The sequence below is a fragment of the Giraffa tippelskirchi genome, chromosome 4, assembly GCF_054371585.1.
Source record: "Giraffa tippelskirchi isolate mGirTip1 chromosome 4, T2T-mGirTip1v1.2.pri, whole genome shotgun sequence".
Classification (NCBI taxonomy): Eukaryota; Metazoa; Chordata; class Mammalia; order Artiodactyla; family Giraffidae; genus Giraffa; species Giraffa tippelskirchi.
In genome coordinates, this window is record NC_137278.1 from 69,119,479 (window position 1) to 69,141,494 (window position 22,016).

Consider the following 22,016-nt stretch of genomic DNA (forward strand, 5'->3'; position numbering starts at 1 on the left):
CCTTACTTTCTTCCTCGGTTGAGGAGATGGAACATTTTAAATTGAACACCACAAGTTCTTTGTCAAAAAATTGGTACCTGTGTGAAGCAGAAACATAGGCAGTCTCCAACTTATGAAAGTATAATCTCAATATACTTATTTATAAATATATTTATTGGAATAAATTGGTAGAAACTCATCTCACATTTCCCAGAGAAACAAGACTGTAAGGTAAGGTAGTCTCAGACCACTTCACAAAGGACTTATTAATTCCATATCTTGAATCATTGTATTGTACCAAAAGTACCGAAAGTGCAGTCAGATGTTACCCATAATTTCTTAGGGAGAATGGTTTTATAGTCCTAAATGTGATGCCAAGATCATCTCTGCTGCTTCAGGTTGGTTAAAGATATCCCTCTTTTTACTCCTGAACAGTGAAAAGAGAGGGAGGGAGAAAGAGGGGGGGAGAAAAAAGCTTCTCCAGGTGGCTCCTCTCATCCCCTAGGATCAAGATTCCAGGAGACCGAATGGGAGTGCCATTTAGGTGAATTTGAAACTCGTTGCTGAGCCCACCTGATAAAAAGATTTTTGAAACTAGCTAAATTCCTGCCCAGGCTTTTCTTTCCTTCTTTAAGAATCCATAACGGACCTTGATGTTTCCTTTTCTGTTTGCTCTTGCTCTTGGTTCTGGCTGGCTTTTCTCATCCTGTAGGTGACTGCCGCACAGATCCACAGAACCAGTGATTTCCTCCATTTCCTGTCCTTGAAGCAGCCCCACAGTACTGAGGTTTCCTAAAGGTTTTCACTTTTAACACCAAAAGAAAAATAAAACAAAGCTCCATCCTGTGCCACCATGGGAACCAGATTCTGCTATACAGGCATTTGGTTCCCCCAAACGAGGGATGAAGTTTTGAAAAATACTGTGAGAGGCTAGAATGGTGAGGGTAGACACTAGCAAGTGCAGGGTATGTTAGAAAGGAAATGAAATTGTATTCTGAATTTCTGCTTCTTTTGGCTAGCACCAGCCCCCAGGTTTGCTATTATGTACCCTACCATGGAGGGCATGGGTCTGAGTGGGAACCTTTGCGGTAGTGGCAGTTTTGATGGAGGAAAGGAGGAGCCAGAAAAAATGTAGGGAGCCAGTCACAGGCCACTAGCAGAGAAGGAAGGAACCAAAAAGGAGGAGAGCCTAAGCGGTAGCAGGAGACTGCTTTGGGTCAGTTTTTAATGTAAAATGTAACATGTAAGTTGACTATTGCTTGTGCATTTAGATGAAGTATTTCATATTGCTAAACCTAAACACTGATTATACAAAAGGAGTTATTTGTGATATTTTATCCCATGCTTTGATTCATTCACTTGGCATGATTAAATTTCTTATTTTCTTTACTTTCAAACAAGGACATTTATTTATTTATTTATCTTTTCCTAGTCGTATGTCATTAAGATTATGTGCAAAGGCTGTAATAATAAAGTTACCATCCTTGCCTTCTTATAATCTGGTACTCAGTCCCTTCAGTTGTGTTCAACTTTTTGTGACCCCGTGGACAGTAGCCTGCCAGCCTCTTCTGTCCATGGGATTCTCCAGGCAAGAATACTGGAGTGGGCTGCCATGCCCTCCTCCAGGGGATCTTCCTGACCCAGGAATCAAACCTGCATCTCCTGTGTCTCCTGCATTGCAGTTGGATTCTTTACCCACTGAGTCACCTGGGAAGCCCTCCTTATAAGCTGGGGACCAACCGTAAAGCATCTATGAAGATGCTCTTTGGAAGTAATTTTAAAGCATACAATTTTGCATACAACTTAAAAGTCTGCCGCTTCCCTCACGTCAGCATACAACCATCATTCATAATGTGACGGATATTCTAGTACTTGATTTCTATATCTGTGAAGGAAATATGTCCTAACTGAAAGAAAAATAAAATTTAAGTGGTATTGTTCATGATTTTATATTTAATATTTTCACAATCAAAAGAAAAATGAAAGACTGTGATCTTTATATGTGGCATGGTAATCATAGTAAAGCTGATTACTAGAGACACAATAGGACTAGGTGAGCAGCATTGAGAAGCCAGGGTTTTCTGCAAACCCAAGAGCTTTTCCCTAACTTGACAATGTCTACAGGTAAGGCTAGATGGAGTGCTTTCTGCCTTACACTAAAGGAAAATATGCTGCTTTAGCTTTACATGGTGGCACGCCAGTTTTAGCACCTCTCTGTTGCTCCTCAAAACTAAAATAGTATTTGGTTGAAAAGAGAAATCAAAAGTTGGTGTTATAAGAAAAACTTTTCTTTTTAAACTTGATATTGTTTGTTTAGTCCAAAAACCAAGTAGAAAGCAGAGAAAGGATAAAGAAATACATGATAATGACTGTAAATGATAGAGTTTTGACCATTTATATGTAGTTACTTCCAAATTCTGAAATAACCTAGAGATCATCTCTAGATTAACAGGTTCTACATCAACTAAAGCCAGCAAATGGATACCAAAGGGGTAGAATAGACTGAAACAAAGAGAAGTTATTTTTTTTTCAATCCTATAATTAAATCTGAAAATATATAGAAACTCAAGGAAAGGCTGTTCTAAGCTGGTTTGTCCCTTCTTCTTTAAATAAGAGTTAATACATTACCTTTCCTTTCACTCTAGTGCTTCTGTAAAAAAATCTAAGTCTTATGAGAAGACTATTTTTGTGAACATGGTCAAGTCAGGATTTGATTACACTTTGGGCATGACTTGGATTTGCATAACAGAAGTTCCTTTGGTTAAGCCTAGTTCTCTGTATGAGTAAGAACTCAGAGAAATGCTGTATGACTAGACAGGATCGATGGTAATGCCTGTGGCCCTGTGCCTTAGTTAATAGTGAAAAGAGAACGCAATTTCAGCTGACCGAATGACTGACCTTGATTTTGTCAGCACAGCTTCCTTTCCTCATATCCTATGAAGCACATGTATAAAATTTGTGTCATCTATATTCCTGTTTCATTGGTTTGTTTTCATTTTCCTTTCTCTATTAGACTTTCATGCAACACTTTACCAAAACCCCTTTCTGGAACTGCCCTACTCGTGACCATATTTGCTAAGTAACTCTCCTCTAAATTCCCTGATTTTGTTGTTTTACTCCGCATATTTAAAAAACTTATTGAAAAATGAGCATCTTAAGTGGAAAATAGAGTTTCAAAGATATCATTATAAAACCAAAGTGTATTCTAAACGTTAAAATGTTTATATCTTTATATGATTCTCAATATAAAACAATAAAACAAAAACTTAATGTTTGTGACCATGTCATATCCAAGTTGCCTTTGAAAAGTAATACATTTTGGTTCCTTATTTGGTAGATATGAAACCTAAATCAAACAGGAAATGAATTTCACATACCAATCATTTCAGTCATTTTTTAAAAAACTTTTCTTTTAACATGAACTCTAGGAAACGAAGTAGTTTGTTTAGGTGTTATTGTCTACATTTATCCATGTTCCATTATGCATTAAGGCCACATCAATAAATATAGCTGTGTTGATATTTCATTTTCCACCTAATATATTTTAAACAAAGTTAATTTTTTTTAGTTCATTAGTAACTTTGACTATTAAAAAACTATTTGTTGAAACCTATAAAATGGTGCATTTGCAGTTATTTTTTTTCTTTCAACTTGACAGCATTCACTATTATCTTACTTTTTATAAATACTTTTCATCATGTAGCCTCTTTTAAAAGCACAGCAAATTAAATATAAGAATAAGACAAGAAATGTCAACATAGATATGCTTATTGTTGAAAACTTTTTCGTAAGTACCAAAATATTACTCTCACCCTAGTCCCATAAAACAGTTTTTCCTTCCATCTCTTACCTAGATTCGAAGCCCTGTGTCTCAAATAGTACTTGAATTGCCTCATAGATATTAATAATATTTTATATTCCGTACACTTACATTGATTATGTGTAGTTAAGATGTGTAAAATCTGATTATATATGTTTGTATATACACGTATGGAAATATACTTAATATATGAAAAATTTAAGTATTATATAGATATATGGACAAACAAGGGAATTTAACCCAATATTATCAGTATCTTAACTACATTCATATTCACACCCTAAACAGATGTATAAAGTGAATAAATCATGGTAAGCTTTGTCTTATGAACAGCTATCAAATGAATTTCTCTTGTAATGCTTACTTTTTCTACTTTACATTTTTAAAAGTTAGGATTTTAATAAATTGCAATAAACTATTGTCATTTGTTAAAAAGTATGAACACACTATAAACTAAATAAATTACAGATTTTAGGTACATAAATTTATGTTACGTTTTTTAAGGAAATAAATTTAAGTATTAGAAATATTTCAAGGCCACAATGTAAATAGATTACATATCTGATAGAACTGGAATATCTTTAAGTGAAATTTCATGACTACTTGTCATGAATTTTCTTTTGTCCAAGTAAGTTGAAATTAAAAATAGAATCTTTTAGAACTGTTATAAAAAAGCTTTAAAAAAATTGCTAGGATAACTGTACTAGCAGCATATAAGAGTTATGTATGTTTTGCACAGGCCAATGAAAGACTTTTGAAAATTCCTTGCTCAGTACCCAGCAGTATGACTGAAATTTTGTCTCATATTCCTTAAATGCTGCCAGTGGGAGGGAACCTGCTTCCTGTGACTGTTTTTTTCCCCTTTGAATGGGAGCGATGGAGCACTTGCATGATGTGTATGGTGCCTTGCATGAAAAAGACATGCAAAGGCAAGGTCTAGTCTGCATGCTGCTTAATGAATGTTTTTCCTTTTCTCTCCCTCCTTGTCATGTGCTTTCAGAAGACAACAATGTGGAAGGTGGGTGCTTTCTACTTTGTTTTCCAACTCTCATTTGCTTTTTATTTCTTAGTAATAGTAGAGTACATCTTGAATGTAGACGGTAAGTTGAACTTCTTTCTGAGTATTTGCTGATTTCTGGATTGTGTATCATTTTTCATATAGAACACACACTTTCAACTCCCTTCAGCCCCAAGTGTATGAAACCCCTTCAACCTTAACTCCAGGCCTTGATGGACTTCAGCATCCCATATAAACCTTAGAATACTTATTTCAGTGTTCTCCATGGAAAAATGACGCAATCTTGCTTCTTTTATTTTAAATGAAAAAAATTTATCTTTGTGGTTTCTGAACCCAGTGCATGATTCTCCATTTTTTTTTCTTGTTCAAAATGATTTCTTTTGTAAATGTTGAGCATTATTATACCACCTCTAGCCCATTGGTTTAGTTTCAAATGATTTGATATTAAAAACACAAAATAAAGTATAAGAGGCATAAATTTAGATTAAAAATAAGCCATTGGTTCATGGAAATGAAAGCATACAGCACTCCAGCATGATTACTGGTGAGTATATTTGTAATATTCTATGTGTGTTAAATAGAATTATGGTATTTGTTCAAGGTTTTCTAAAATTATCAAGAGATTTTGAGAAAGCTATACATTTTTCCTGTTGAATTCAACAAACTAAAACATGTTTCAACATCCTTTTTTAAATAGAAAAATGGTAAAATATAGTTGATTTTCTGTTGTGTTAGTTTCATATTTCAACATCCTTACCTTTAAATAATTTAAATGCATTAGTTCATGTGCTGTAAAATGAATATGTAAAGGATAAAAACATGAAAAGAACTAGGAAGTGCAAAGAATTGTGAAAGGGAAATTGATGTCATATCAACTTACATAATCACAGCATTAAGAGTTCAGATTCCCTAGAAAAAGAGTCCCCATCTAACGTAACAGATTAAAATTACTAAAATTTGACATCTCAAAGAGTGATTCATGCTAATACAAAATTGATCAGTAGCAGATATCAGCATATTATTTGTGATTATTTGGTGGATTATTTCAATTGCTTAGTTGCTGAACATTTCTGTTTCATTATTTAAGTAAAACAAATTAAAAGTTTAAAAGAAGTCACCAGTGACAATTTTTCCAGGTGTTGCTTCTGTAAATGGCATCTTTTTTTCTACAATATAATTTAAATAGCATGTGAGTATGCACTTGGTAAAGATATTACCCTTACAGGTCTGACTGACATTGTTCAAAATCATTCTCATTTATAATTGTGCACATTATTTGAGTTCAAAAGGGTTTGTTTTTTTTTTTTTTTTAATCTTTTTGGCTTTTTTTGAGTATTTCCTTAGTCATCCTGTAAAAAGGTCCAAGTTTCTGTTCTTTTCTCTTTAAATCCACTTGCATTCAAAGGGGCTTTAAAATCAGCTTAATAAGCGTGTATGACTCTCTCCTTACACATCTCATGAAAAAAATTGACAAGATTTTCAGAGTATAGGCTCATAAACTATTGTAATAAAGTTTATTCAATCATTGGAGAAGGAAATGGCAACCCACTCCACTACTCTTTCCTGGAAAATTCCATGGATGGAGGAGCCTGGTAGGCTCCAGTCCATGGGGTCGCAAAGAGTGGGACACAACTGAACAACTTCACTTTATTCAATCATAATTTTTAATGTCTATGTTTATAATTCCAGTTTGACCATATTGTCTAGCTGCCTTGGAGGTAGGAAGTATAACACAAACAATGCAAATGTTATTGATGTTTAAAAATTTCCATTCTTACTAAGGTAGTATTAAAAGCCATTAGAGGAATGTAAGAGTTACATCTTGCACAGAATTATTTCCCTGATTTATTTTACAAAAATTTTATGAACTATTGTTAGGAAATATATAGTAATTTTAAAATGAAGTTGAATGAAAAATTACATAACCTGGGCAGATAAGCCGCTGTTCTTAAGCATATAAAGTATCATGAGTCACCAATGAATCATAAACTTTTTAAACTGATTGTGATTTTTCTTTTGTTTAAAAATCACTTAGAAAATATAAAAGAAACTAGATTACAGAAACATTAAACTACTGTGCTAAATAATTTTTATATCATAATTATATGGTGATCTGTAATTGTGTCTGCCCCACAGGAATGTGTAAGTACCCCTTAAAATTTTAAGGACATAATACAGATTATTTCAATACTGATTCAAGTAATATACAATGCTGTTTAGCTCAAAGCCTCAAATATATTTGAACAGTGGGAAATGAAATACACATTTTATTAAATTTGTATGTATGCTTTATTTCTCTAGAATTTCCCCATATTTTTGAAATATACAGGGATTGAAGCATAACTTAATTTCTAAATTTAGAATAAAGAACTAGGAATTAATGCTGAAAAGTAAAACATATTTATAGATAGTGAAATAATTTTTTAAAAGAAAATACTAGTATTCTTTAGAAAAAGGGTAATCTTCAATCTAAGATTGTCAAGCAAGATTAAAAATAATTTAAATAAACCAAAGGAATTCCATATTCATTTAGAAAACTACCTTGATGAAATTATATCTTAAATATACTCATGTTAACTCATACTTTAATATTGAAGTAATATTTAAGTAAAATGCTAAATAATTTTGTTTTTCATGGAAAACTACTTAAGCTTGTTTAAAGGTCATCCATTGTTTCTAAAAAAAATTTCATTCCATAGTAAGTTCTAACTTTACAACTGCATGTCTGATGATCTTTTTTATATTCGAACAAGCTTATTCAGTTCCTAACTGTGTCAGACAAGGGGCCATTTCTGCATTATCATTTCAGTGTGACTCAGGATGTGTTTTTCTTTTTTTCATTTAATTATGAAATGTCTCATTTTTTATGAGAGGAAAAAGATCAGACCCAGCCCATGTTTCAGGTATTCCCTTGTTTTTTTTTGTTTTTGTTTTTTTTTTAATATAATTTCGTCACCAAAGAATGCATACCCTGTGGGGGCAGTGTTCAAAACAGCCTCATCAGAGGGCACGCAGGGCAGATGCAATATTTAAGGGATTGGTTGGACTTTAAGTCATGCTCTTCTGCTCTGGAATGCTCCAGCTGATACATAGAGAAATACACAGTGCAGCATATGCAAGTGTTTAAATTGCAGTTCTGTAAGTCTTTGCCCCAAAGCATTCCAACCCGGAGTTGAAAGAATGCTTTTGATTTGCCTCTGTCATACAGACACGTCTCATAGGAAACAAGATGTCTGTCACTGAACATTTTTGTCACTGTGACAACCCTGCCTTCCCATGCACCCTGGTTTATTGCTGACTGTGCTCTTGTTTCCCTTCAAGGTCTGGCGCACCTGATGATGGGCGACCAAGGTATGGGCTCTGTTCCTTTTCCACTCTGCTTTCAGTGTTTTCTTGTTCTCTAGCTGCTTTCAAACCATTTGCTGCAAAGGATGGGCAAATGCTTGCAAGTTATCTGGCTGCAAATAAAATGCATAGCTTTGTTCATATTTTTTTCATGTGTTTTTCTCCCCTTTATTTGTTGGTTTGGTATTGGTTTGCTCCTTTGACTTTTATTTTTCTTCATTCTTGCACTATAATATCTGCAAATAAATGAGACATAAGAACTTGTAATTGGAAGTTTCCATACGTTTATCAGCATATGCAGTTAAGGGTAGTTATAGTAAAGAAAATCAGAGAACCATTAATATATGAAAGAAGATACTTGGTTTAATGTACTGCACCAAAAAGAGTCCATTTTTCACCCATGCATGGCAGTTTGGGAACATATGCAGACATCTTTGGCTTCTGGCTTCTTGAATGCTGAGTATAGTGTTCTACAAAATCAATACTTTTTCTACCTACAGGCATTGTGTATCTCCTTTTGTGCAGTCTTTTAAAGTGAGCATGGGCTTTCTAATTTCCTTGCACGTATTGCCTTAAAAAAAGGCAGATTTCTCAACATGTATTGATTATATCTCCATTTGTTTTCAAACCCTTATTTATACCTTCTTATATATTTAATTTTCAAAGAGTAGTACATTTACATATATTCATAATTCTTATTGTTGTTTCTCTCCTCTTTATTCTCTTTGTATGGAAACCCTTTCTTCATGGAACCATTTCATCAAATCCATAGGTAAAAGTAAAGGTATTACATTATTTTATTTCTTCTTAATATCATCTATATGAATAACAGTGTGTCTAAGTTATGCAAATATATTTAGACCTTTTGGCATTAGTAATGGGCACTGGGAAGTAGGTGTGAGTGGTAATGAATATTTTATGAATTTAAGGTAAGAAAAATCCATCAAAATGTTTCCCTCTGTTTTTTCTTGCTCTTTGGAGTGGTTTTTTTTTTTTTTTTTCATGTCAGCCGCTTATATAATTAACATATTTAAAGATTAGTTACAGGTTTCAGTGTCAGTTTTTACAGTATCATTTAATGGTAGTTAAATAATGAGTGTAGCCACCAGAAACATATCATCCTCAAATATTTAATTCTGGAGTACACCTGCACCAGCCATTCTGCCTAAGAATGTAAGTCTAAGCACGTGCAGCATTGAAATGGTACTGCTACAGGCTCATCAGGCTGTGGTCTGCTAGATGTTACATAAACACGTTGACTCCATGGTAACTCTAAAAGGTAGTGTCATAAGAGAGACAAAGGCTCAAGACAAGCCTGCTCTTTCTTTTGTGCATACTAACTTTGTTTTAAGGACATTGTCAACTAGGTATACATTTCAGCATCCCTTGGTAAGTCAGGCATGTGTATTCTTTGACAATATTGGTGCCAAATTTAAAAGCATGCTTAGTTTGCCATTTAGAACCATCCACATTGTGTTTAATGTTTTCATTAAAAGAAAATAGATGATATGCAGCTGTGGTAAATATGTCTCATAGCCTTTAACCATTTTTAACTGTATATTAATGAATGTGCCCTTGGTATCTAGTTTTGTTTTATTTTGGCTGTTTTAAACACAAGCATGTGTTTCTTTGAATTCTCTGAATCTCTCTTTTGCTCTGAATCTTAATCAGGTAAATTGGTACCAAAGCTCACAGTTCTCTCCCTTTACATTAGTGTCATCTAGCAGGGAAGCTTTTCTGTTTAAAAAAAAGCACTGAATATGAGTGTAGAAATAAGTAAGAGATGATATCAAAGTTTTAAATGTGTAACATAGACCTTTAGAAACAAATGTTGTTTGTGTACTTTGAGCCAATAAAGAGAGAGCATATGTTATTGCAGTTTGTATTTTGGTCAGCCATTTCCAATAATATAATTTAACCTTGTTTTACACTTTCAGCAACCATGAAAATGACAACATGTATCAGTTCTTTTAGAAATTTTGTGTACCATTTGGGATAATTTTTAAAATTCTTTTTTTTTTTTGAGGCCAAACTACTGTTACTTCCATTTCTGAAGTGGGCATTTCCCCCCAAGTTCCTTAGTATAGGAGTCAGGCTGACATAGAGGGAAATGTATTTATATTTTATTTTACTAGCTGAGTGAAGTAAATGTATATGTGTTTGTATATGTGCATGCATATATTTGTACGAATGCATGTGTATACACAAACTTTCTAAATATATATACACATATATGTCAATTATGTTGTGAAAAAGTAACTCTTAAAAATAATGCTCTAATTATATAACCATTTAGCTCTACATATGGAATAATTCATGTTTATGCTTACCTGATATTCATTTTGATGTAATTAATGTTAAGTGTCACCTAACTTTATTCAGTTTTATTATGTTAGTCTTAAAAGTTTTCTGTTGGCATGCGTGTCAAAAATATTTTTGCTTTACCAGTTTTTATCAAATTTTATTTCTCAATCAGCACAAAACTATACAGGACAGGAATTTGGTATTTACTTTACATTATTTTTCTGTTAATAGGAGTAGGATGCAAAAAAAAAAAAATGTGGGACTAGTATGCTTCTTGGTGTTAAATGGGAAAAGAAGACTTTGAGAGGGACTTGGGTATTTTGTAAAACAGTGATCACCTTTACATGTTGGTTAAGCTATATATATATATATATATATATATATATGCATATGCATATATATAATGAGAAACATGATTTGTAAGTCTGCATTAGTTGAAAATCAGTTCAACAAATTGCATTCTAGAACAAAAAATCCAATCTTGACTGTGATGAATCATAAATGAGTGTCAGTAAAATAGGGAATGAAAACATGGGTAAGTTAAATGAAATAAATGGAAGTGCAGGGAGAGTGGTAAATAGTATGATCAGTGATGGGCATTCAGAAAAGATAAAGATAGTATGAATCAGGGTCTCCTTTAGGAGGCTATCCTTGCCTTGTACCACCTGCTGGAGGAGTCAAAAATGTCTAGAAACTTTACCGTGTAGCCTTTTGTATCAGGTTAAATCCTAGTTGTGCCTAAAATGTGTTAAATCTACCTAATCTGAAATAACAGATTTGCATTGGAAATTCAAGCTTCTCAAATCTTCCCATCAAATTATAATCCTGAAACATTTTTTGGACCCAACATTTCTCTTTTGGAGTAGTGAATTCAGGTGCTCTGGAATAATCATTTGTGAATTAAAATCTTCCTTTATTGAATCCAGAAGCAAAACTAGGTTCAAGAATATTATTGCTATCATGTTGATATATTTTATATGGATTCTTAGGTATTTTCTGAAATTTTAAATGTCCAATGACAAACAAATGTATTTCATTTTGTACATTTTAAAAAGGAACATTTCTTCTGATAACCTCCTTCATCCTCCTCCTCAGGCTTCTCTCTAGAGGTAAGCATTGGTATCACTTTATGATGTATCCCTACACAGTTGGTATGGATCCTTCCAAACTCCGTAATTATTTCTTCAGGGTTTGAAAACTGCAGAATTCCTTATCATATTGTATGACAAAAGCAGATAAGTCAGCTGGAGATGTGTTAGGGCTCATTGCTTTGCTAGCAGAATCACAATGAATGAAATAAAAACTTTTTCACTCTTTCTGTAGACCATCTTGACTCATATTTTCACTTGGTCATTCTGTTTCACATTTTAGAGTTGATTATTTTGATTTGGTTTCATGTTTTCTAAATGATTACAGTTAGGAATAACCTTTATTTTCTTTGGGATAGCTAAGAGAGATAATATTCAGGGCCAACCAAACTCCCATTGGTTGTGGTTAGATAGATTCAAGTAGTCTTCATGACACTGTGTTTGCTTTCTTTCTAGGTTTGAAATATGCCACAGTATTATTAGGACTATTGACAATATTATCTTTATTTTCCACTCCTTTTGAGAATCTAAATTTATCTATTTGTCTGGGAATGCAGTTTTTTGCTTTTGTTTTCTTCTATGTATGTTTTAACTGGTCACTTCATTCCAACAATTGATTTTATTTTACTCTAATATTTGAGAAAACTGAATAACCATTTAAATCAGAAAATGTCAAAGAATGTTATACTGAAAATCCAGCCATCATTGACTGGTTAAATAGCTGAGAAGCATAGGTTAATAATTGTCCATTAAATGATGATCAAAAGCCTATATTTTCCATCGTAACAATTATTATAAGTGTATATATTTATGTGAATGATTATATATTTAATGTCAACTTTTCTTAGTAGAATGTAAGCTCCATGAGGGCAGGAAGCTTGACTTTCTTTTTGACCATTGTATTTCCAGAATGTCTTTCTTACTGTATCTTGAACTTGCCATTCTCATGATTTAAGTATGTGTGTGTCGGGGGTGTATTGGAAAAGGTAGATATAGAGGAGGACATGGAGGGTTTGTGGTGGGCATAGTAGAGGGTGGAAAAGTAAAAGGAAAGTTGTAAAAATAACTAGAAAAAGTTGTAGCAATAGATTATATTGAATGCTCTCTGTCTCTACACTTCTTTTGTTTCCAATCATATCCTTTTTCAAAGTTAAAGTATTTCTTTCTAGTAAAATATCATTCTGGTATCATTTTATTATGTCTTAGCCTATGAACAGCAATGGTCCTGTAAGGAAGTAAAAAGTCAATGTGTGTTTTTGTGTTTGTTGGATTTTAAAAATTTTAATATGATTCACTGTCACAGTGGCAAATAATAAAACTATATTTTCTAACTTTCACTATTTGTGTGATAGCAAGTACAGGACATTTCCTGAAACACATATATAATGTTAAACCAACTAATGTGGTTTCCATGAGTTTTGAGTTCTTTTTTTTTAACCTGTATCAATTGTGATGTACCATAAGACCTGTGTTTAAACTGGGTTTCAATTGGGTTAGGATTGCAAACTTTAAAACAAGCCAGAATTTGTCTTATCTGTGATATGTCTTAATGTGATATGAGCATATTTGCTATTCCTTTCGTTTGTAAATCCCGCCCTGTATTTGCAAAATAAGTTTCTGTTTGATTCTTTCAAATGTTTATTGTTTGATTATCTGTGTTTCTCCTGTTACTAGAAAGCCAAGGTATTACAACTGTCAAGCATGTAATTACACATTTTAAAAGTTCCTAAACTTCATTGTGTTAGTGAAAATGAGGATCTTAAAATGAAATAACTGTAAAGAAAATACAGTTTCCTCATAACCAATTGTGTTAATACCTAGATATAGTTAGTTCCACTCACCTAATTGATAAGCAGTATCAAAGATTATGTATTTAAAATTTTATCTGTAATGTCAAGCCACAACTAATATTCTATCTATTCTTGAAATAGATTTGATATTATTAATACTTAGAGAAAAATAACATATTTAGTAGTGTTATACATCTTCTTCTGTTTCCATAACTTTTGTTTCAACTATCATCTTTGTTTGTAACTAATTTGTCTGTGAAGTGCACAGTTTCCATTCACCAACGTCATGATGCATGTTTGTTTTATAACTCGGAAACACATTTTACTGTGATATCTGATACAGAACTAATTTAATTTTGAGAATATCATATCTCTCTTCTTTTGTATGACTTCTGAAGTCATGTCTCCTCATTTAGCTTCAAAATATCAACTATTCTTCATTGCTCAGTAGCATTTTTGAGTTTTGACAGAATTTTAACTGTATTGAAATGCTTACACGTGGTTCATTTGCAACTGAGGCATAATTTATTTCTGTTTATCTATTATGACTTCTATTGTTGCAGTACTAGAAGCTGCTCAGCCACACAACATGGGATGACCAGAATTTCACTTCATGAAATAAGATATTAAATGTCTACTTCATTAATGTAATATACTTAGAAGGCTACTTAGACTGTTTAAAATTTGGCTTTTATTTTGCAGTCTTCTTTAGCCTACCTGCCTGTCAGTTCTGAGCACAATGAAGAAAAGCTACTTGAAGAGTAAATATTTCTGTATGACCTCTTGCTGCAATTTAATGGTTTTAATCATTATGTTTTTACTAAGAAAAGCCCAGCACCTTTTTTATATCTTCACTCTTGGTTCTGTGATGAGAGGTTTCTCATTTACATTCTATACACAATTATGACATTGAATAACTGGTAAACTAAATATGGATTTTGTTAAGCTTGTAGTGGATTAATTAATCCTCATTGAACAGCACAGAAAGGATTCTTCACAGTCTAACAGTTTAAAGCATGAGGTAGTATAAATATAACTTTAGATTCTTTACTGAAATAGATCATAAATAGCAAAAAATATATATATATATCATATTGAATGTTAAACGGATCATTTCTTTTCCAAAATAATGTTTTTATCTTATTTATCCATGTTGAAATGAATTTTTGTTAATCTGAAATGAAGCGAAGTTGGGATCTTCCCAACCCAGGGATCAAACCCAGGTCTCCCACATTGTAGGTGTATTCTTTACCAGCTGAGCCACAAGGGAACCCAAGAATACTGGAGTGGGTAGCCTGTCCGTTCTCCACCGGATCTTCCCACCCAGGAATAGAACAGGGTCTCCTGCATTGCAAGTGGATTCTTTACCAACTGAGCTATGAAGGAAGCCTAAATTAATATAGGTTTAAAAAATCAGAACCTTTAGGCTGGTAAGAAGATATTTCTTAACTTGTCTTGGCCAGAGTTTTAAAGAATACTGTAATTACCCAGGATACTCATTAGCTCATATAGTAAAGGGACTTGAATCTTCAACTAGAATCAGAACTTTGTAGCAGAGAAGAACTTTACAGATAACTTTTACAAATTGTTGACACTATTCTATTTATAACATATAATAGGAGACATTGCTTATTATGATAGGCAAAACACTGTGGAAATTTTGGCTAAAATAACTGATACAGACTTATCAACTCTAAGGAGACCTTAAGACTTTGCTCCACTTAAACACTAATAATCATGAAACAGGATTTTATCTTCTTATTTTAAAAATAAATTTAGAGGTAGTATGAAGGAAAGTGATAATAAATAAAGCATTATATAAGATGCTATTGTTTCTCATTTTGAAGATTTTATTTTAGGGGAGTAAAACTCTACCTTATAACAAAGGACCAATATAGTGTGATACGTAAGTACCATAGTCATAAGACCTGTTCAAATCCTGCATTTGCTTTTTACTGACCCGAGCAAAATAATTCAGCCTCACATGTCTAAATCTTAGAATGTGTATTATTAGCTAATAAAAATACTCCATTCTCCAGTATACTGTTACATGACAAAATGGGAAAGTAAGGAAAAGATGGTTTCTGTCACTGGCGATGGTAAAACATACTGTACACCCTTAGATTAAGTGAATCTGAAAACTAATACTCTGTAATATGCCCAGGGTTTTAAGAAGTTATTAGTCTCAAAATCTGCCTATCCTATCAGTTCAGTTCAGTCACTCAGTCGTGTCCGACTCTTTGCGACCCCATGAATTGCAGCACGCCAGGCCTCCCTGTCCATCACCAACTCCCGGAGTTTACCCAAACCCATGTCCATCAAGTCAGTGATGCCATCCAACCATCTCATCCTCTGTTGTCCCCTTCTCCTCCTGCCCCCAATCCTACCCAGCATTAGGGTCTTTTCCAATGAGTCAACTCTTCGCATGAGGTGGCCAAAGTATTGGAGTTTCAGCTTCAACATCATACATTCCAGTGAACACCCAGGACTGATCATCTTTAGGATGGATTGATTGGATCTCCTTGCAGTCCAAGGGACTCTCAAGGGTCTTCTCCAACACCACAGTTCAAAAGCATCAATTCTTCGGCCCTCAGCTTTCTTCACCGTCCAACTCTCACATCCATACATGACCACTATAAATACCCTATTTTTTATGATTCTATGATTAAGTTATAAATAACTAGACATCAGTGTCCTGGTGGCCCATACTACAGAGAATAGTGGCACAGTAAAGCATGAAAGGTTAATTCTACTCAACCATATTTAGATATCCCTATATCTCTTTTACATTTTCACATTTCTCTCACATATAATGATGAAGTTGAAATAGATTGTCTTCCCTTTGAACAAAACTAGGAATTCTAGTTTCTTTATATGCTGTTCTTTAGATGCAAATTAATGAGCTGAAGGGGGCAGAAAGAAATATTTTTTTGTGGACTGGAAGTACCTCCTAGAGAAAAATTTTTTATGAATTGATGTTTAGCTTCATTAATGAGTTAATAGAGTGATATATGAGTTGAGTTTATACTAACTACTTAGTCACCTGAAGACCAAATTTTCAAAGACAAGCTAATTAGGGCCTTCTCTTCTTTGATAGGTATCTTTGAGGGAAAAATAACATAATTACCTTGAGATACTTAAATAATTGGCTATACCCTCACATCCTTTAAGATTTTGCTCAGATGGCACCTGAGTCTCAAGAGACTTGTTTTGACAATCAAATTTAATACTATGATTTGCCCCTTTGCTGAACTCTCGAGTCAGTTTATCTCCCATAACAATTACCTTTTAACACACTTTTAAATTTTAGCATTTATTTTGTTGACTGTTTATCGTCTGGTTTACTTCAACGAGAATATAAGAGATCAGAGATCTCTTCCCTGAGCCCCAGAACAGGGACTGGCATGAGTAGGTATTCAATAATACATGTTTAATGACTAGCTGACTGATTATAAACAAGTTTATGGAATTTACTTAAGATTTTACTTTGGATGCTTTTTTTTTTCTTTCCCATAATACATTTACTTTCAAATTTATTTTTTCCTTTTTGCTTCAAGGTAAATATTCTAATAAAGGAAAAATAAGATCAGTAAAACCAGGATTTTTCTCCTTTTGAGGAGGACTCAGACTTGACCCATTGGATCTTCTTTGTTTTCTGCCCAATGTATGTAGGTGGTATCACAAAATTTGGAAGGGATTTGAAAACCTCTCCATTAACCACTAATGGTCAAGTCTTTCCTTTAAAATTCCTCTAGTAATCAGGGATTATTAAAGGAATATTAAATGAATGTTTCAAGAAAGGGCTAAAAATTCATCTTTATATATATCTCTCTGTGTATATAGGTAAGAGGAAGAGGCTCCTAGAAGTTTAGCTTCTAACTGGCATGATTCATTGTGACTTTCAGGAATTACCTTTTGGCAGTTTGTGACAGAAGAAGTTTCAAAGAATGAAGTGGGTCCCCTTGTACTTTCCATTCATGTGACTTATCTAGTGCTTCTAATATTGAAAGAAGTAGCTTCATTTTTCTCAGGCCCTCAAACAGTTATATACACCCAAAAGGCCTTTGACTTTTTCCCAACCTGGGGATAAATGATCATATATATGTTCAACCAGATGTTTTATCAAGTGCTCTAGATCTGCAGCCACCTGTCCTAAACTGTGGAGCCTTGAGTTGAAGAATTGCAATTGTAGGAAATCTCTGAAATAAAAATCAACAACAAAACTGCAGTGCTAAAGGCCACGTGTTCCTTAAAATGAGTGCCTTACTATGTGTCCTTTTGGTAAAAATAAGGTTTGGAGTGAAGTAGGGGGGAGAGAAAAAGAGGGTGTGGAGAGAGTTCTCTCTAGAAAGAAAGAAAGTGGTTTCTTTCAGTCTTAGTCATTATTGCTTAAATCACCAGAGGTTTTTCTGTATGTGGGGCTGTTGCTTATGGTATAAAGCCATAGCTTTTCAGATGAATAATTTAGAGATGTTTGACATTAAGACATATAAAGGACACATACAAGGATAATAATAGTTATCACTTTTCAGAACACATCTTTACACATTCAAGTTATATCCACTTATATAAAATGTGTACTCCACTAAATGCAGTTTTCACTTTTCTTCCTGGCTTGTTTGCCTGTACCTATGACTGTATGATAGCTCATTCAGAATTGTAGCAGCTGAGGTAATCTCCAATAATTCTTAGTGTAAAAAATGTACAGATATATTATTAAGAGAGACATAAAATAAGGATAGTAATTTCTTTCACCTTACAGAATTTTATTTTCTTACATAACCCAGATACAGACCAGAAAATTAGACTATTGAGATAATAAAATGGCTCATGTTATATGAAGTTTCTAAGCAATATTTATTTTTTGGCCTGAATTACCTGGTCAACTGACCCAGTTTTCCATTTCATCTTCTGGACTTGGCATTATAAAGTCAGTAGACATTTGGAGAAAATTAAATTACTCCATTCAGGGAAACAATCAAATTTAGATTGGGCTAAAATGCTGCCAGAGGGATGGAAATCCCAAAATTGGCCAATTGTGATTTAGTTCACAAGGAAATCCTCATTCACAAGCTAACCATAAGTTTTTTGCAGATGGCTGGTGGCAAAATACGCCAGAAATTCCTGCTAAGCTTAGTGAGCAGACATCTTTAATGCTATACTGACTTAAAAGAATTACACGATGCTTTGTTATAACTGTCTTTCCAGTGATTATTTGTTTAAATAAAAGAACACATTATCTGACCAGCAGTCACAGGGCATACAACTCAAATTCCTCCCCTGGCAGTGTGGTTGTATTTACACTGATCCATCTGTACTTGCTGTGTCCAGTGACATTCTTTGTGAGAGGACTGGGTAAAATTAAGAGTCATTCAGTGCAATGGAAAGAGAGAAGCCAGTTGGCTCAAATGAAAGCCAAAACTTGGACTAATGAAGGTGAGCCACTTTGGGTGCTCATTTGCCCTCTTACTGTAAGGTGTAATGTCGTGACCTGTTAGGCCACACCACTGCACCTTTATTCTTCAACTACTTCAAATCTGTCATTCCCTAGTTAGAAGAATGCTTGAGACTGGTCAAGTAGCCTACTTTCCCGTTAGAACATCTGAGCAGTCTTGGAAACACCATTACAAACCTTGACCTCGTTACCATTGTTCTGACCCAGGGGTTCTCAGGTTGGCTGCCTAGCTCTCCCCCACCTCCCATCCTTGCCACCTGCCCCCGCCCCCAATCATCTGGAGCATATTTTTAAAATATATACATTTTCAAGGAACCTAACAGATAATTTTAATCAATAGGTCTATGGTGGATTATGATCCTGTACCTTAAAAAAAGCCCCTTCTCAAGTTCCCAGAAAGCTTCTAAAGCAGAGCCATTATGTGCAATGTTACCAACTCAGCTAAATGGCTTTTGTCCTTTATGAGCTGATCTTGAGCGTCATAGTGAGTGATGAAGGTTGTTTTTCTTTTGTTGTTGTTTTCTTTTGTCCCCCCCACCCCCACACTTCATATTATTTCTGTGCTGAAAGATTTTCCTTACTAATAAAAATATTATTATCTTGCTTTAAGAGAAGTTAGGCCTTGGTCCATTATGAAAGGACTAGCAGAGGAGATACGGTTATTCAGTTAGGCCTACTTTTTATCATTGAAACTAAACAATTGATTTTCACACAAGTAAAGATGTTACTGGGCTCTTTCCAACCTTGTGGTACATGTCATTAAAACTTTCATTGTGCAGAGTTCAAATACCTGCTTTTAAAAAAGAGAAAAAAAAGACACAAATTGAATGCATGGGAACATTTAAACTTTTGATATGATGCCCACCCATGGATACTTTGTAATATATTTTAGGATCATTGTCCATCATGGGCCATGATAAAGTAATGCAGACAAAGGAAAAGCCGAACAACAAGTGCTGACTTCACGTTTAAAAAAAGAAAAGGCCTCAAACGTATTTCTAGACAATGGGAAAATTGATTATAATGACTTTCTTCTCTTTTTACTGGAGATTGTGGTGAAAGAGCTGTTAAATAAAACAGGGATATATCATTTCTACAAAGGTTATACTTTAGAGGGTGGAAATTTGGTCTCCGGAGTCTATTAAAAAAGAAGAGGTAGTGTTCTGAGACATTTAAGGAATGACAGACCCAGGCATAGGAATTAAGGGAAATAAATGATTAGATTAAAAAAATCTATAAAAGAAAGTGATTAAGGCATGATGTGAGCACAAACAAAACTGAGAGAGGAATGCTGAAGGTGAGAAAGCCAAGCTCCTGGGGAATGGATGCAAGGGGTGATGATCATGTGTGACAGCAAGATATTATTTCCATAGGTAGGAAAGTGTGGAAGAGTAATGACAGCAGCCTGGGAACACAGCTTCAGAAGTTAGGAAAGCTCTGTACATCCATGGTTACATATATCACATGATTTGAGGGGCTGCCACAATTTTTTTCCTTGCCAAAGATGGCTCTTTCGGTAGGCCTGTCTTGTTTAAAAGTTAAAAAATAAAATACAGTATTTGAAGGTGCTGCATAGTTTTTTAACTAATTTATTTGTTCTTAAAAAAGGGGTCTGATGAAATGGGACCATAGACCCACTAGACAAGTACTTTTTAATGTGAATGAAACATATCAGATGGGATTGTCCAGTCCTTGGATGGACCTTAGTAGGATCTAGGCACCCTGGCTTGGCAGTTGCCTGGAGTCAAGGAAGAAGCAGAATCTACTCAAGGAAAGAACCTTATTTCTTGTCCAAATATTAGCTACACTAGCAGCATGCATTCAGTCATTGTATATACTGTCCCTCTTATCCCAAACGTGGCAAAGTGGATTTATTCAGGCCTAAGGACCATTGTTGCACCTCATATTTATCTCTATTATGAAATTTTTCTGCTGATTTGTATTCACTAATTTGTCAATAATTGCAATTAGAATGTGAAATCCTTGAAGGCAGATGTTTTGTTATTTTCAGTTTTGTATTGAGGATAGAGATTGGTAACATGGTAGATACTCAGTAAACCTTGTTGCAAAGCAGATAACCAAAAATCCTAGAGAGAGGAATTGAGTAGACCTACATTTAGACCCTAGACTTGCTATCTCTTACTCTGTGACTTGGGAAATTTATTTGACTTCTAACTTCATTTTCCTCATCTGTAAAATGAAAATAATAAAATTCACCTGAGTTATGATAATCACACGTATAATTATAAATAAAATATGTATTTCTAGAGCAGGGTGAACACTCAGTCATGGACATGTAGTAGAGTATTGAATGGATATTACAGATAGATGATTTAAATGAAGTTAATTTTCAAAGACAGCAAAAGGTAACTTTTAAAATCAAAAACTACATGAAGGAAAGATTTTTTTTAAAAAAGGTCAAACACATTTGCCCTTTTTTTATGTATTTTAAAGTACAGGTTTAAATACAGTTCAGATGTTGAGCAAGGAAGGAAGAGAAGAGAGATAGAAGAAATTGGAATTTGTGTGTGTGTGTGTGTGTGAGTGTGTGTGAGTGTGTGAGTCAGTTCAGTCACTCAGTCATGTCCGACTCTTTGCGACCCCATCGACTTTGGCATGCCAAATTCCCTGTCCATCATCAACTCCCGGAGCTTGCCCAAACGCATGTCCATTGAGTCAGTGATGCCATCCAACCAAATTATTCTTTGTTGTCCCCTCTCCTTCTGCCTTCAGTGTTTCCCAGTATCCACGTCTTTTCCAAGGAGTCAGTACTTTGCATCAGGTGGCCAAAGTATTGGAGTTTCAGCTTCAGCATCAGTCCTTCCAATGAATATTCAGGACTGATTTCCTTTAGGATTGACTGGTTTGATCTCCTTGCAGCCCAAGGGACTCTCAAGAGTCTTCTCCAACACCACAGTTCAAAAGCATCAATTTTTGGTGCTCAGTTTTCTTTATAGTCCAACTTTCACATTCTTACATGACTACTGGAAAAACCATATTTTTGACTAGATGGACCTTTGTCAGCAAAAGTAATGTGTGTATGTGTGGTACACCCCTTACATTTTGTTTTGTAGTGATTTGTATTACTGTTCATTCAAAAAAATACCATATGTGAAGTGAGCCTAAGAATGCTAAGCAGGAAATAATTGTCATCGTTTTTTGCCTCTGAATAACAAAGGCAAAATGTTTTCCTTTTTTTTTTTTTAAATTTCTTTGA

General features: G+C 34.2%; 1 protein-coding gene across 34 annotated transcripts in view; it reads left to right on the plus strand.

The window, feature by feature from the left end:
* Positions 1 to 22,016, plus strand: part of NRXN1 (neurexin 1) — a 1,199,463-nt gene that overhangs the window by 110,523 nt on the left and 1,066,924 nt on the right. For 8 of the 34 annotated variants that reach the window (XM_081593708.1, XM_081593711.1, XM_081593713.1 and 5 more), the window contains exons 2-4: positions 4,800 to 4,817; positions 8,139 to 8,168; positions 8,935 to 8,946. The exons of 5 other annotated variants lie outside the window; for them this stretch is intronic. In XM_081593708.1, coding sequence (XP_081449834.1) covers positions 4,800 to 4,817; positions 8,139 to 8,168; positions 8,935 to 8,946 — 60 coding nt within the window. Of the gene's footprint in view, positions 1 to 4,799; positions 4,818 to 7,702; positions 7,721 to 8,138; positions 8,175 to 8,934; positions 10,594 to 21,977; positions 21,985 to 22,016 lie in introns of those variants that run through there. 21 more of the 34 variants (XM_081593712.1, XM_081593707.1, XM_081593735.1 and 18 more) reach the window with 11 other exon arrangements.